Consider the following 17,484-nt stretch of genomic DNA (forward strand, 5'->3'; position numbering starts at 1 on the left):
GTCATGTGAATGTCCCATTCCTCCCTCACTTTTCTTGTATTTTATTCAATCCACTACACGTGATTTAGTCAGTTTAGCTACCCTGGTGTCATAAGGATATTATATAATATATACAAATGATGATACATGATGATACAATTCAGAGAAAGTACACATAATTGCCACTGAAAACACTGTGACATACAATTAGACTTTGTGGGTTGTGTGGTATTTAAACAAAAAAATAGTTGCAATAAGCAGAGCTAACACTGACAACGATTCCATAGCATCCACGGCAACTCTGCCACCACCCAGTAACAATGCTGTATACCAGCAAGAACTAACACTCTCTGTTCATACAAAGCACTAATCAATGCAGGGCACCCTTTGTTGTACAAGTGAACAGAACTGAACAGAAGCACCACAAAAAACATCTGCAGCCACGCACGGCAGATCTGCCACCAGACAGGATTTTTAACCCCACCCCCCCCAGCTTATAACAGCATCCAGTCTAGTAACAAGTAACTTTTTGCAAAACCAAACAGGAAGGAAAGGCTGGTATTCACCTGGCACGATCAACTTAAAAGGTGGGCTTGATCATTCCACCTGGTCTCCACATTATTGACATCAGCTTCCTTGAAGGAAATGGAAGTTTCTGAGAATGGCTTCTATCACATCACATCCCTGTTGAGCTCCCTCCTCTGCCAAAACTCCACTCTCCCCAGGCATGTCCCCCAAATTTCCAGGAATTTCCCAAACCAGTGATGGCAACCCTGGAAGTAAGTAAGCAATACATCTGCATGGGGAATCCATACATACACACCAGGTGATTGGTGGCAAAACAGGCTCAGAAAGATAAGTCTGAGGGGAGTGGTAAGGAGCTGCAGTCTGGATGCAGTAAAAAAAGGCTGTGGAAAATCACCTATTCGTGAAGCCACTGAGTGAGATTGGGTGAGAGTCATTAATGTGAATATGACACTCCGCTCAGTATTTCATTTTCTAAGCTTCCTTGTGTATTTGTCTTGGTTCTGAATTGGTGCCTTAAAGCTGTGGGCAGGTATCTAAGACAGAATAAACTGAAGCTGAATAAAGACTGATATTTTAGAGGGACTGCTTGGGAAGACTGATGTTTTTGATGGACTAAATCCACTTCTTCTAGGTGGAGTAACACTGGCTTTTTTAGAGCTTGGGGATGCTCATGGATCCTGCCTTGATTGAAAAGCAGGCTAGCATGGGGGCCAGGAACACTTTTTCCTATAAGCTGCATTTGATTCATCAGTGTTCTTGTTACTTAGACCCAGCAGATCTAGCCATGTTGATCCATACTGATCTCACTATCCTATCTGTTTTCTTGGTGCCCCTTGCAGGGTCTGCTTCTTTGTACACAATATATTACCTTCTCAAACAGTTAATACCCTTAAATCCTTCCATGACCTAAGGCCCACATATCTGAAGGGCCAATTCCTTCCATGTGCACCAACTATGGTCATCAGACAGTCATCTGTTGCCTGTCCCACCACTTAGGATGGCCCATATGGCATCAACCGGGGCCCATGCCAGTTTCATCATGGCTCCAATTCGGTGAAATGGAAGATGTGAGGAGGGATCCTATTTGGAGATCTTCAGGAGTGCAAGTGCCTTAAGGGGGTTTGAACAACAGGGAAGGATTGGGGGTTTGTTATTTTATCATTTGTTTTAGCCGGGGATGTTAAGCTGCCTTGAATAAAGAGGAAGGGAAAGCTATAAATGCTTTAATAAATAATTCTACAGGCTGCACACAAGAACTCACATGTTTCAGTGAGCCTTTATATAAAGCCAGCACAGTGTAGCGATTAGAGTGTCACACTAGGACCTGAGAGACCCAGGTTTGAATTCCTACTCTGCCATGGAAGCTTAAGGGATGATCTTGGGCCAGTCACACATTCTACCTCACATAATTGTTGTGGCAATAAAATGGAGGAGAGGAGAATGGTGAGAACTACTTTGTTTCCCATTGGGGGAAGAGGTAGGATATAAATGAAGTAAACATAAACAAAATTTCAAGAGGAGATGCACACAACAGGAGGTGTGGAAACAGTATGGAAACCTGGCCGCACGCGAATACGACATTGTGTGAAAATTTCAAAGCAATCGGTCCAGTAGTTTGGGAGATTACCTGTCAGCAGAAAAATGCACTGATAGATTTTTATATATATAGATTGATATGCTTATAGCTGAATATCCACATACGTAAATAAATATGTTCAGCAAAGGCCAGTCCACTTTGTTTGCAACAATATTTGCAACAACTAGACACAGGCTTGAACTTTGTGTTATCAGTCAAGAGAGGAACGATATCTGGTTCAGGTTCTCATTGGATTCTCTTGACAGGCCACAGGAGTATGTGGGACCATAATCTGTTTGGCATCTTTTTGCTTCCAGTGCTGTTTTAATTCAGCATCTTAATCTAAGCAAATTTAAATTTTGCCCCTGCATCTTACCTCTTCCATTTATTCTTTTTATTACCCTTTCTCATCTGTGTTTTCTGGCACGTGTGACCTTTTGCTTGCTTTGTTCTGTTAGGCTCATAACTGTATAAAATCACCATGTGTGAATTTGCAGCATTACGTTCTAGATAGTGAGGTATTGCACAGTGAATAACCAAAGGCCTTCATCCTCACTGACATGGTAAATTGTGTCTGGGCTGTGTACCACAGTCTATAACTCCTGTAATTCAGGCAGAATCTTCCCACTTGCATTTCTATTCCTTCCGGAACAAGCTGACCGCACAAAGAGGTCTGGAATTTTAGGAGGAAACTAGGCCAGACATGCTAGTTTTCTGTGAGAAGGATTTAATTTTAATATCTGTTTTGTGTTGGGATTTTGCAAGTGTCTGTGACAACTCAGTTATAAAAGGGTTAACTGTCTGTAAACAAGTTGCTGAAGTCACTGTTTATAAACTGATCTATTGATTAGCTATTGGTCAGTCAGATAGCCATTGCTTATATGTTGGTGAGCACGTACGTCTGAAGTTATAAAGTTAACTCTGTTTCTTTGAGCAGACACGACACCACCACCATGACCATGAGCACGAGACAGCAGATTGGTACCAAGATATAACCAAACATGCAGTAATACAGATGTGTAACAGGAAAGAAAGGATTTCTTATTTTATCTCCATGTAACTCTCCCTTTATAGTTAGTAAACTCATATATAAAAAAGCAACCGAGTTAGTATAACTCATATATAGTTAGTATAACTCATATATAAAAAGCATGTTTTAATGACTGTTTGCAGCATACCATCAATCAGAATACTTCAATGGGCAACATCCCACATCCAGACACAACTCACTTGTGCTCTTGGCCTAGCGATAATCCGGATCCTTGTTCTACTAATTTAGTCAAGTTCAAGATTTCTTCTTTAAGGGACAAAATGGTGTCTTTCGCTTTCTGTTCCTTCTCATAGGCTGCATCCACCATTTTCCAGGCCTTTTCAATCTCCTAAGAATGTTAGAGTAAAAAATGCTGTGATACTTGATTTAAAAATGAACAATAAAATATACTGTACCAATGGAATGAATGGAAGTTTTCTATTTTCTTTCATGCTGATTTCTAACAGTGTCCTAACCCAGTAGTCAGTTCCATGGGGCCAGTAAATGTTTACTGTGAGACACCCAAGTCATATCAAGGAGTGTGGAAATTTATTTACAATATTTCACAGTTCAAAGTTCTTTATTTTCAGTTATATAAACTCTTGGTTAAAACTATTGTATGTGGGCTAAGAGCCATCAAGTTGCTTCCAACTCATGGTGACCCTATGAATCAATGTCCTATCATTAACAGTCTTGTGCTTGTCTTGCAGACTGAGGGCCATGACTTTCTTTACAGATACAATCCATCTCATGTTGGGTCTTCCTCTTTTCCTGCTGCCTTCAACTTTTCCTAGCATTATTGTCTTCTCATTATGAGACCAAAGTACGGTAGCCTCCGTTTAGTCATTTTAACTTCTGTTGATGGAATTACCTATGGTCAAAAATGCCCTCATAATTACTGCCTATATTCAGGTGTTAATGAACTTTAAAATACTTTAGTATCCCTCTTTATCCTTATCTGCTGTCCCCATAAAATATTGCATTATTTTGCTCAGATTTCATGTGATTAACTACTTACCACTTCACAGCAGTGAACTTTATTTCTGAGAATACCACACTTGACAATGTGTATAAGATTTATCACATCCTGGAAAATGTTTTCTTAATTCCCCAGGATGGGGTAAACCTCGCATCTGGAATGGAAGCTCGTTCAGAAAAAAAAAATCTAGGAACAACTGCAGTGCCCAAAAGCTGCTTAAACTTTTTGAAATGAAATTGATTTCCAGGAAAAAAGTTCTACTTGTATTCAGGCACAAAGACACTCCTATGTTGGTCAGGAGAACGGTGGGCATATAAATATTTAATTAAAACAAATGATTGCGGAAAGAATATTTTAAGGGAATATTGCTGATCTCATGACATTACAATCCCACAGCATGTAATAGTTCCTCATTCCTAAAAATTGCAGTTCTAAAACTGATTCCTACAATACCACAGATTTCTTTGTTTATTTACATTATGGCAAGCCAAAGTAAGAAGACTCAGTAAAATCACTGGAAGACTTTTCATTTACTTTAAAAGCTGGCTACATTGTTCAGCCTTCAGTTCACAATGTTACTTAGGTTCATATTGTCAAAGACATCCCAGTGCCTCACAGGAATGTTTTGGTACATAATGATTGTTCAGCTTCCCTGCACATCTCTCCTTCTCTCATTGACACAGTCAATGGGAACTGTACGCTCAGATGAAGGACAGTATATTAATAGCTGAACAGACTTTTGCTTAAAAGGACTTTCTCATTAACTTTGAATAGAGTACAACTATGCACAATGTTATTTAAGTGTTCTGTTGATGTTTGCCTTAATTCAAGCAAACAACGTAGCTTCTTCCTGAATGAGGGTAAAAGGACAAAATGTTATTGTAATGGTAACCTAACTTTAAAAATTGTGATTCACTGGAGATACAAAATACAGAGATTATAAAATCTGTTAGATAATTACAACACAACTTTGGCATTTTACTAGCTGTGGTAAACTCCTGGATTAAATATCCAATTACATGACAAACATCAAGGCCAATCCATATCAAACTAGAATACTATGAACATGGATTGAGTAGATATGTTCAGTTTGGCATAACGCACCAGTAGTAATTATTTTTTCACAAAACTAGTTTCTAACAAAATTCATATTCACCACTTCATCTTTCAAATCACTTTAAGTACCTCTTCAGTAACACAGTAAATTTGACTTTACTGGAGATTTTCTGGCACATACATGGTGTGAAACAGCCACCTAACTTCTTCACTGAATGTTGAATTCAGCATGAATTCATTCAACCCAGTTTCTCAAAATGTAACCTTTGCTGGATGAACTGACATAATTCACAAACCTCTAGATAAGGAATCCAAGATGAGGCAGTGAAGGCAAGCAGGAGCTACCACTGGAAGAGAACAACAGGTACTGCATGTATGCAAGGAGAAGGAGAGAAAGGACTGTAGGTTGCTCCCAGAGAAGAAGCAACTGGGTGGGCAGGGAGGAGGAGGAAGGGCAAGAGTGAGTGGGTGCTGCCACCGCTTGAAGAACAGGTACTGAAGGTGAGTAAATGATTGGGTGGGGATGAAAACAGGAACCACCACAACCACAGGCTTCAGGGAAGCAGGTGAATAGATGGAAGAGTGGGACCTGCCACCATGGTTGGAAAACAGGTGCATCAAGCAAATGAGCAGGGAGGGGGAAAGATGGGATTCCCTCATGAGTCTCAGCAGTCCTCCACTTGCCTTCTCTAGACTACACATGCAGTAGAATGAAGCGGCAGAATCTTAAAATGTTAGAATGGACTGTACCACTTCAACTAGAAGGGGAGATGGAATGACACTTCATGGTGAAAGTCACCATACTTGGTAAGAATGAGTTGGCACATATGGAAGAGGAACAGTCAAGCTTTTGCTTTTTCTCTCAGTGCTCTATTTTTCTTCTTACAGGAAAAGAGCATTGAAGAATGTGTCCTCACATCTCTAATCTGAAGTGGTACAATACATTTCATCACACCACAAATTTAGCGCCTCATTCCACTTCATTCTGCTGCATTTGAAGCCCAGGCATGAGTGAAGATTTGTTTCAGCATTCTGTTCTTCAGCTGCATGTGGTTATTCTCGCAATGCATAGTGTAACAAACCATTTTTTCCCAAAGCAACTGGTTAATAAAATGCAGCAAAATGACTACTTCTGACAGAATTAGTTTCCACACTGAAATTAAGCATAGGATTTCAAGCCCTGTAGACTTCAGAGAGGACAGCTAAATCATTTCATGAAAAATGCCACTGTAATGCTTAGAAAAGCATTGATATAGTGGACTTCTACTATGGAAAGGGAAATCAGTCTGTAACAGCTGCCCTGAAAATCTTCCAGGCAAAGCTCCTGCCCAAAATTCTTTATGGGATCCCAATATGGATTGGTGATTTCCAATCTGACATCTAGCAAATTCAATCACAATTCCTGAGAAGGATACTGGGAATTCCAAATAGCGTTACTTATCCAACTCTGTGTCTTGAAGCTGGACTCTCTCTAGCCGAGACTGAAGCCTGAATTGCCACCATAAAATATTGGCTCAAGCTAGATTTCAGAACCCCTGATGGTGACCTAAATATAAATCTTTTCAAAGATCAGTCCCAATTCTGTTGGTTCAAAATTAGATCCATAGGGATCAATTTGGACAGCATAGGAACTAACAGTGAATTGTATATCTTCAATCTAATCCGGGACAGACTGAGGGACCAGAGGCATCATTTTTTCTATCCAACAAAGGCAGCCATATGCTCCCCTCGTTCCCTTGGAATACAGCCAATTTACAGATTCAGAGCTAAATACCTTACACCTTTGTCATCTACCAAACAACGCCAAGCATTCATGCTAGCACGTTTAACAGCTTTCCATCAGCTGTCACCTCTGGGAGATACATTCAAATTCCCAAACAACAAAGATTATGTTGCTGTCACCTCTGGGAGATACATTCAAATTCCCAAACAACAAAGATTATGTTGATGTGGATGCGGATTACCAGACACCATATCCAATGTCTTTTTGGAGTGCCATCTTCATAGGAATGTGCGTGTGTCTCTGATTCATCCTCTGCTGAACTCAAAGATCACCCACTCTAGTTTTCAGGCTATTCGCTTTTTGTTAAGTGATAGTAGCTTGCTAATTACTTTGGCAGTGGCCAAGTATTTGGAAAATATTTTAAATACCTAAGTTTTAGAGATTTTACATGACTTCACATGCATGTATTTTGTGATAATCTCTCTTATGCCAATAAAGGTCAAATGAAGATATCGTGGACTGGGTTACCCAGTTACAATGGAGAAAAAGAATATCTATATGAATCTTGACACTAGCTACTGTGTAATATCCCTGCAGTAGCCGATTGTCAAACGCTCTCTTGCATTGAAGTTTTAAAAGTTCCACTTTAACTGTACTTTTGTAATCAGTATTTTCAACCATTGAAACTACAGGGACAGTCTACATTAGGCAAGCTAGACACCACCAAAATGTCAATGAGATGCAATTATGTCCCAGTTACACAGATTAATTTCATTTGTTGCAGCCTGAATTAGTGGACTAGTCGCTTCAAGAAACAGGGCCTAACACTCCTGCGCTCTAACCTTGACTATCTTGGCTTAGTATATCTTGCTGGAAGAGTTCAGGAGATAGCATAAAAGTACATTATATAAATATATAATGCACTTGTCTCTAAAAAGCCATGATTTCACACACACACAAAAGACCAATTGATTCAAGTTTTGAAGATCTAAGGATCTCCAACCCTCCAATAAGTCAAAGAAACTTTTCCTAAAGAAAAGTTATGCTGCACAAAAGTCATGTTTGTAGTAGAGTCAATCATTCAAGGCAAACTTGCTGTGGAAATGAAGTTAGTATCAAGGGCCGATCCTTCAGACTTTCTGGGACCAACTTGCACAGGCCATGCAAGAAGTTTTCATGCAAACAGCCCCTTCCCTTGCTGACTTTAGAAACCTTCCCGATGTATCTGGTATGATGTGGACCTCCTTCAAGCAGTGAGGTATGGTGGTGAAACATGACTCAAATAACTATATGCTGTTGCTGAGGCAATTTAACTTCCCCATCAACTAGCACTTCCAACGGCCTTTCCCCACTCTCTTCGATCCCCCCTATGCCGCATGCTGCTCTCAGCGCGCAGCATCCCAGGCGCGCGCCCGGGCATCCCCACGACCCCCGCAGTCATCAAAAGGCACCATTAAGAAGAGTGCCAGGGATGCCGCGTGCTGAGGGGGCGCGACAGCGGACAATTCGAGCTGACTCGCGCTGTCGCCCGCCCACCAATAGGTAAGGGAATGCAGAGGGACCCAGCGCTACTCTCCCCTCAAGTAAGCAGCGGGGCTTAGACAAAGTGGGGAAAGGCCCCGTGTCTCCCCATCTATTTTCCCCTGAAATCAACAGGAGTAAGTGTGGCTATACAGGACCCAAACATAGTGCAAATTTAAGTGTGCCCCACATCACCGATTTACATCTATCCCATATCAGGATATCTTCGACTCTGAATGGTGACAAGTCTTGTAGCACTTTAAAGACTAACATTATTTGATTCTAAAATAAGCTTTTCTGGACTAAAACCACAAAAGGCTACAACAACATTTGTTAGTTTTTATGCTGCTATAAGACTCCTGTTTATTTTTGCTGAAACAGACTAACACAGCTACCACTCTGGAATTCTTAGTTTGTGTCTTTGAATGATGCTTCATCCAGCAATCTCAGCTCCCACACAAATAAGTATTTTTTTAAACTGACACACACACAAACATACATTGAAAGAGACTCCACTGAAAGAATGGAGATGCCCAGGAGATGTCCACAGTGGAGCTGAAGCTGCCTAGAGCAATAGCCTTTAAGGGTATAACAATGAACAACTGTCACAGTTTGTGAATAGAAGGGGGAGATTGTGGAATGCTAATGCACAGCCCCAAACATTTAAAAATATTCAAGCACTCTGTAAATTGTGCCATATTGTGTTAAAACTTTTGGAAAGCTTTAGTTGTAGCCATATGTATAAGGCCTTAAAGCAATGTTTCCTGGTAGGATTCCACATCCAAACTTATTTTACTTTATGGCTTTCTTAACTTAAAAAGTTCCATCTTTCTCAGAATCTTGTCCTTCAAACTTCCCCTTCAGCATCTGCATCTACAATGAAAACCACTACCCTATAGTAAACCATACTGGTGGATTGCACCCCTTCTCCACGGTACTTTGAAGTAAATACAGGATCTCTATAAACTAGAGCTACACATTAAAATTCTAGATTCATTTTAAATATAATTTTAATGACTATAGTGACTTTCTAAACAATGTTTCTGTAAAAGTTCCATGAAAATACTCAGATCCTGCAAATATCTTCTCTGTCTATCAATTATGTATTTATTATATGATGTCCATTTACCCTTTTCAGTGATGTTATTGTAGTCTGATCATCCTGAGAGAGCTTCAAGGCAGTAGCCACTTTAGCAGAATTCACCACAATCTCTGCATTAAGTTCTCTGCATTTTGCCATGAGACGCTTTTCATTCTCGTAGGACTTTTTCATAATTGCATGGAGCTTCTCATATTCCACACGAAATTTTTCCAAGCTTTGATCTCCTGTAAGCTCATTGATGACTTCTTGGAAGTCTTTTTCCAAGGCTTCAAAGACATTTTCTTCTATTGCAGGCTTGTCATACCTTTCCTGGATGAAAGGAACAGAAGAATTTATCATACACTCACCAAAGGCATATTGATAATGATATATACCAAGAGATAGACATAATAGCTCCAAGGAAACTTCTTTTATGAAAATCATTGTGGCTTTTCTATTCGTTCTATTTTAAACACAATTCCTCTTTAAGAGGAAGAGGCAGTTTTTTGAATATCAGTTCAGCCCATCCATAAAGTCCTACCATTAAGAACCATGTCCTATTTATACTACCACAGTTACTAACTTTTGCTTGTACAATTCCTGAAGCTGTAAAGTAAATTATATTTTCACATGAGCAGTTAAATACCTGCCCAATCTTACAGATATACTCCAGACCTGTCAACACTGCTAATGCTGCCATTCTAGGAAGGCCAAAGAATTGGCAGGACATAATACATGCCTGGCTGGAATAAGCTCAGCAAAAGTTGTAAATAGCTGTACTGCCCCATGCAACATCCAAAACAAGGCCAAAAAAATCAATTACCTTCTATTAAGGCAAATCAAAATTACATAAGACATTGTACAAGTTTTCAAGTTCATCAGAATCCTTCATCAGGCTAGATATTACAAAAATTGAAAAATGAAGGAGAAAAAAATGATGAGTTCTAGATTTTGCAAGGGACAATTCAACTATTTGACAAGACTGGAATACTCCAGTTTTGCTCTACAATTCTGTTCTCTTTCTCTAAAATAGCAAGATGCTAAGTTTGAGTTGGTGATCAGTAGTCTAATATGATAAAGTTCATCTTAAATTCTGTTTATCAAGGGAATTTATCTAGGGAATAAATGCAAGTTTACCCATATTCACTCCTAATCTTATTCAACAAACAACAGAAAGCTAAATTAAATTAACTAAAGAATTACAAAGTATCTTTATTTTTCAAGCCTATGGTATATCCATGATGTGATGTAACTGGCATGTTGTCACTTACATCCTCAGCCTAATAGCTTGTATACCCAATTACAATGAAGGCACATGGACTAGAGATAATTTACCGTTATATTCATGCCACAAACTTCAAAAATATAATGAAGGTGGGCACTGTTCATATGTGGAGGAAAGTACCAGTGTAATCTATGAGAGCTTGTTCTGAAAACATAGCTACAGTCAGCCCTCTAGTTAATTGGCATATGTTGCCAATTGACTGCTTGTTATTCAAAGGTGGTCAGATATTGTAAAATATTCCACTAAGGTTCTCTCTTTTTTACTTCACTTTGATGTAATTTACTATGCTAACAGTTCCAAGGGTGAGAGAGTACTTAATCATTTAGCATTCAGGAGCAGACCTAGGAGCATAGCTTCAGCAAATGACTCAAAGTTTACAGAAAATGTACCTAACATTAACAATGATATGATAGTCATATTTCTTTTTTAAAAAAATAATGTTTTCCATCTCCTCTCTGCCAAAGCATCTGAAATATTCTCCAAAACCCTGTCCCACCCACCCCCTAGGAACAACATGTCATGGGGCATTTCAGTCTGCTGTGGGACACAGAAGAATCATGCATCACAGCCAGAAATTGCAGCCATGGAAACATTAGTCTGGATTCTAGAAGAAGAAGAAGAGTCTGGATTTATATCCCCCCTTTCTCTCCTGTAAGGAGACTCAAAGGGGCTTACAAACTGCTTTTCCTCCCCCCTCACAACAAACACCTGTGAGGTGGGTGGGGCTGAGAGAACTCCAAAGAACCGTGACTAGCCCAAGATCATCCAGCTGGCATGTGTTGGGAGTGCACAAGCTAATCTAGTTCACCAGATAAGCCTCCACAGCTCAAGTGGCAGAGAGGGGGATCAAACGGGGTTCTCCAGATTAGAGTGCACCTGCTCTTAACCACTACACCACGCTGGCTCTACCTATTGCATCAGAATAATTGTTAACTATTTTTATAATGCACAAGTATCAAAACTGCTGATGATCCAAATATTTTTGTTGTTCCAATTAAATTAATGTTCTGAAATACTTTTCTAATATTTGACAAAATTTGACCAGTCAACTGACAAATGATCTTTGATTAATCAAAGAGACAAACAAAGCATGTCTAGGACTGAATCAGTTTTGCATTAATAATTCAGTCACTTCATTTCCAACACTGATTTTGATCAAACGAGACAACAGGCAGCCTCCCTGACTCTCTCTGACAGGCAGCCTGTCAGTCTCATGAGACTTTCATGAAGAACTATTCAATAATGGTAGTACAGCATTCACAAGTCTCAGAAACCAGAAGGTACCACCATCATTCCAATCGGAGCTTACTTTCATTGGATAGTTTCTAGGCTACACAATAGACTATATTCCATTAACTATCATATATTTGTGAGCAAATGTTTCACTGTTTAATACATCTAAATTAATACCCTGAGTGTAGCAATGTACACATTTGGTGTGGATTGGGATCTACCACATATTATAAATGTAATAAATTAATGAAGTTTATGCAATTCTTAATTACTATAGAGGAAAAAATGCAAACCAGTCTTGTCATTCATGGTAAATGGCCCTTGATGCTGAACCAGTTACATAATGCAATTTGCTCCAGGAACAACTTCTGATTAAGTTCATTCTCTTTGGGAATGTAGGCCCAGCAGATCAGATAGTTAACCTATTTAAGGATATCTGAAGAATTCTAAAATATCTCAAGAAGGAGTTTTACAGCTGAAAAGCTTTTCCATATCTCATAGCTAAATCCACCCTCTTATAATTTAAAGCCCCTGCTCTCACTCTATCCCTTCTCAGTGTTCTGTAAGTTTATTGTATGGAGATAGATCAAAAGCCCTGTTGAACCTGGGGAAAGCAGAATTACATTAGTCTTGTCTAACAACATAGTGTGAAACAGACTTTTTTCTGTGATACACCTCTGAAGATACCAGCCACAGATGCAGGCGAAACGTTAGGAACAAAATTCACCAGACCACAGCCACACAGCCCAGAAAGCCCAGCAGAACCAGTTGAATCCAGCCGTGAAAGCCTTCAACAATACGTAGTTGTTTAGTTTCTCAAAAAACTAGATTGGTCTACAATACAAATGTGCTTAATAAACCCTTCCTGACCACTATCATCATCCAATTTTCATCTATGTTCTTAATAAAATTACTGTTATTCTTTCAACTAATATTTTTCCCAGTATAGGCCAATATATCACTCTTACACAATTACACCACCACCGAGTATACAACCAACAATGCAATATCTTACAATAAAGCCATTTATATTCATAATGGCTTAAAATTTAATGTGGTTCTCTAGACGTGATAAACTGCTTGCTGACAGAAAAATATGAGGGAAATTAAACTGGGGTAAAGATGTTTTGTGGGCTAAGGAGAGTAGTGACGCTGCCTCTGCTTTATTCTGCCATTTTGAGTTCATGCCAGATTCAGTTATTCACCCCATAAAAACTTGGTTTATTGTCCCCAGGTTTGCCCAGAGTATCAAGAAACACAGGCTGAGAACATTTCAATTAATAAAGGACAAAGCTAAGGGGAAAAGCAACTGCTAGATGAAAGGCCAGAAGGACTGTTTTGCAGCATGATATGAGGAAAACTGCATTAGAAATCACAAAGAAAATGGGCTCTCTAAAACAAATTCCAGTAGACAGAGCCAATATCCATATTCAGCACACCTGAGCAGACAGTAGTTTGGCAGTAATAAAAAAAAGAATTGAGAGACGGAGAAAGCAAGGTGTGGAAAACTCAAAATATTGAAATAAAGCAGATGAAGGAATGAGAGATCATAGGATAGAGAAGAAAGAATTTCAGGAGGAGAAGCAAGCAGCAAAACTAGGAGAAGGGGATAAAAAGTTATAATGGGGGGAAAACAGAAAAAAGATTGAGAGATAACAAAATAAGAGGATAGGATACGGTTGAGGAATATTAATGGAGGAAAATCCAAGATATAACAAGAACGGTGACCAGGGTGCTTCCATGTGGAGTGTTTTACATGCCTGGAATGCTGTTTCAGTGCACCTGTAATCCACAGGTCACATCAAAATCAGACAATATGTTGATCTTCACTGCAATGGGAATAATAGGATCTGCACAAATTCCACAATAACAACTAGTTACTGTGGAAATCCTACCCACTTTTCATTCAGTGCTATACTACAACACCATCAGTGAGTGACAGTTATATGAACAGCCCTATGGGAAGCTGAATGTGGGAGAAGTGCAAAATAGGCTAAAAGTCACTGATTTGTTAAAAGAAGGAATTATGAGAAGAGACTTGAGACAGTAGCGCTATTCACTAGTTACACTGAGCATACTTACAATCCAAGTACAGCATACAGATTTTTCTTTATATGTACATTGAGTGATTCTCATGTCACATTCAACACAAGTATTGCTCAACCACTCATCCACACATTTATCCAGGTTTCATTTGTAAAGTGAACACATGTTGGTTTTTCCTTACAAACAAGTGTACACATGTATACACAGGATGTGCAAGCATTCACTGTAACTTGTGAACAGGGCTACAGGAAAGAAGAGGAAGGAGTAGAAAAGGGAATAGAATGAGATGAAAAGCAGGTAGCAGTTAACAAGGCAAAATGGAACAGCTGCAAGGCAACCCAAGGGAAAATGTTAGAAGCAATTGTAAATTAAAAAGGATACAAGGGACTGGGCAAACCCACAGAGAACAGTTGCCTGACATTCCAATGAATGAGGTCAGAAAGACAGGTAAGAAATGGGAATAAGAGAATATTTACATTAGGGACATACAAATACTTATTATGTGGAACTTAGTAACAAAGAATATGCAAGGTTATTCAAGGTTACTAAAATATTCCACTTTTTGCCATCCCTTAACTACTTTTAACATATCAAAGAGCATTAAGGGCAATTAATATTAAAATTATTTTGTATACACTTGCTTGCAAAATATAAAAGTGTGAGCTCCAGAAGCTCAGGCCAATTCCTCACAGCATAATAATAATGGGTTACACCGTTATTTTTTAATTAGGTCTACTTTATTCTGTTTTTGTCCTTCATATGGGTGCCCATTTTCCATGAAGGAAATAATCAATTTTCTTTCTGCCCCTTTGTGTGAACCTGGATTTTTTTACAATGCAAACGCACAGGTGCAAACATCACAGTTTTCCTATGTTACGGTTGGATGTTCTACCACCACAGTCCCCCTTCCGCCCGCTGCCACCCTCTGCTAAGGGAACGCTTCCAAGTGGTGGAAAATCTACAGCAACCCCGGGAGCCTAAGCAGGGACTCCCCCTCCCATTTCTTCAGCATGGAAAAAAGTGTTGGGCTTTGAAACCACATCACATGTAAACATGAAGCATGCAACCCCTCCCTTTAACACTCTGATATACAAAATAATATAATCCATGCAAAAACGGAGCAAAGCAATATATCCCATCCACATCCAAAGGTGTGCATCTCCCTAGCTACAAAATAAAAAGGAAAGGAAACATGGCAGTTGCTCGCAACAGCCCCATTCATTGTGAATCTATTGCTGTACACATTTGGGTGAAATGATCCTCGCAGCCACTTCCAAGGGGAGAACACGTGTTTGGGGGACATTTCTGAAATGACAGGCTATCACACCAGTTGGTAGTTCAGCAGACACGAAACTGTCATGAGGTAGGGCAGGAGAACAGGTGGCAGGGCGTGAAAAATAAAGCAATGGGAGAGATGTACTATTTGTACTATTCCCACTGTTCAACCTGGGATTTTTCAAAAAGATTGTGATTTTGGCTATTTTTGAAAAACCCGGGGAAGGAACCTATGCGAAGTTTTTCCCCAAACCAGGATATTTCCCTTCGTCAACCTGTTATATTTGTACCTTGTGGAATTGATCTCAGAAAAAGACCCCATCCCCGGAAATGTACAAAAGAAAAAGATCAGGTCACCAGCATAGGTACAAAAATAGGTCATTTTAGGTCACAAAGAAAGCAATCGCAAGCAGGTCTGTTTCATTCTGTTCCGTGGTGCTTATTCCCAGGAAAGCATTCTGAGGATTTCAGCCTGTGTAAATCTCACGCAGTTTGTTACTTCAGCGGGAAAGCCTTATCCTGGAATAACTCTGCCTGTGACTGCTCTGAAAAAGCTGATGCTACATTCAAACTATGTGTAAGCGTGAACTGATAAATTAAATCTATTCCACCTTTCCCTTAGCAGGGCCGCAGAGGGAGGACGTGCAGACATTTAGATTGCCCGCTAATCCTCGCTTCCAAGACAATCAGGAGGTGGGAGAGAAACCGATATTGTTGGGCAGAGACCGCAGATACAGGGAAAGGAGAGCGCTGCAAAGGGGGAGCTTCGTCGAGAAAAGAAATAGAGGAAAGTGAATTGCCGACCGAAAGGGGAGTGGGGCTCACCTCAGTCATTTTTGCGGCGGAGGTGGGGGGGGGGAGCCCCCAGCGGAGGAGGGAGTAGAAGGAGAGCCCCCGCCAAAGGGGGCGGGGAGGGCTTTGGCTCCCAGCTGGTTTCCGCCGCTGTGTACAGCAGCGCCGCTTTCGTTGCCTAGCAACCACCTGCCCCGCCGATGCCGGGTTCTAGGAGACCGGAGGGAGGAGGCGATGATGATGGGCGAGGCGGGAAGTAAGGAGGGGGGAGGAGTCTTTCTCAAGCCGGAGCAATATAGGACCGGGAAAAATAAGGGTGCTGTCTGAGAAAGCTCTGCTTCGTCTTAACTGTAGCTAGATGATGTGATGTCCCATTGCCCTCCCCTCCCGCCTAGCAGCAACTTTCCAAGTCTTTCCCCGGCCCTGACATATGCGGGGATACAAGATCCTCATGTGGGAAAGGGCACTGATTCAATCCATTATGGTACAGGATAGTACTAAAAGTTTGCAAAACCTTGTGTTGTAAGAAACAACCTGTTTTTCCCAGATATTAAGCAATTCACACGGATAGAGGAGATAACATAAGAATGTAAGAAGAACCCCGTCATGGCCCATCTAGTCCAACACCCTGCCTAACACTGTGGCCATCCAGTTACTAGAGGGCAGACAACAGGGCATAGAGGCAAAAGCCTTCCCTGACTGGTATACTGCAGCTAAATGTGAAGGTTCCTTTTAGTCACTATGGCTATTAGCCACTGGCAAACCTATTTTACCTGAAACTGTCTATTTAAATCCAGCTATGTCTCTGGTAGTGACTTTTTAATCACTCATTAAGTAAAGAAGTATTTCCTTTTTGACTGTTCTGAATCTAGTTCTTTTCATTTCCATCAGATGCTCTCAAGTTTTAGTATTTTGGGAGAGGAAGAAAAAGTTTTCTCTGTTGTCTCTATCCAATGCATGATTTTATAAACTTCTAGCATGCTTCCCTTAGTCTTTTTTTTTCTAGGGTGGCTAACCTGAGGCTGCAGAGGCCAGACTATCCAGGGACACCCAGCTTGCTTCCTTAGCCACAGACCAGTCCCCAGTCCCTGGCTTTCCAGCTTTTTCTCATACAAAAGATGCTGCAACCCCCTAATAATCTTGGTTTCATTCCTTTGTACTTTTCCCAGTTCTACAGTGTCCTTTTGAAATACAGTGGCAAGAACTGCGCACAGTATTTTAAATGAGGCCATATCATAGCTTTATACAAGGGCATTAGAATATTGGCTGTTTTATTTTCAACCCCTTTCCTAAAAATTCCTAGCATCCAGCTTGCTTTTTTCACCACTGCAGCACACTGGGTTGACATAAATGGATGATGCCCAGTGTATTATAAACCAT

General features: G+C 40.2%; 1 protein-coding gene across 3 annotated transcripts in view; it reads right to left on the reverse strand.

Moving 5' to 3' along the window:
• The window catches only part of CFAP58 (cilia and flagella associated protein 58), a 121,826-nt gene extending 105,556 nt beyond the window's left edge, over positions 1-16,270 (reverse strand). For 2 of the 3 annotated variants that reach the window (XM_048504922.1, XM_048504919.1), the window contains exons 1-3: positions 16,138-16,270; positions 9,522-9,803; positions 3,314-3,462 (exon numbers count right to left, since the gene is read on the reverse strand). In XM_048504922.1, coding sequence (XP_048360879.1) covers positions 3,314-3,462; positions 9,522-9,803; positions 16,138-16,146 — 440 coding nt within the window. In that variant the 5' untranslated portion in view covers positions 16,147-16,270. The remainder of the gene's footprint in view (positions 1-3,313; positions 3,463-9,521; positions 9,804-16,137) is intronic. The other variant, XM_048504920.1, reaches the window with a different exon arrangement.
• Positions 16,271-17,484: the final 1,214 nt, after the last annotated feature.

The sequence above is a fragment of the Sphaerodactylus townsendi genome, linkage group LG08 (assembly GCF_021028975.2).
Source record: "Sphaerodactylus townsendi isolate TG3544 linkage group LG08, MPM_Stown_v2.3, whole genome shotgun sequence".
Lineage (NCBI taxonomy): Eukaryota > Metazoa > Chordata > Lepidosauria > Squamata > Sphaerodactylidae > Sphaerodactylus > Sphaerodactylus townsendi.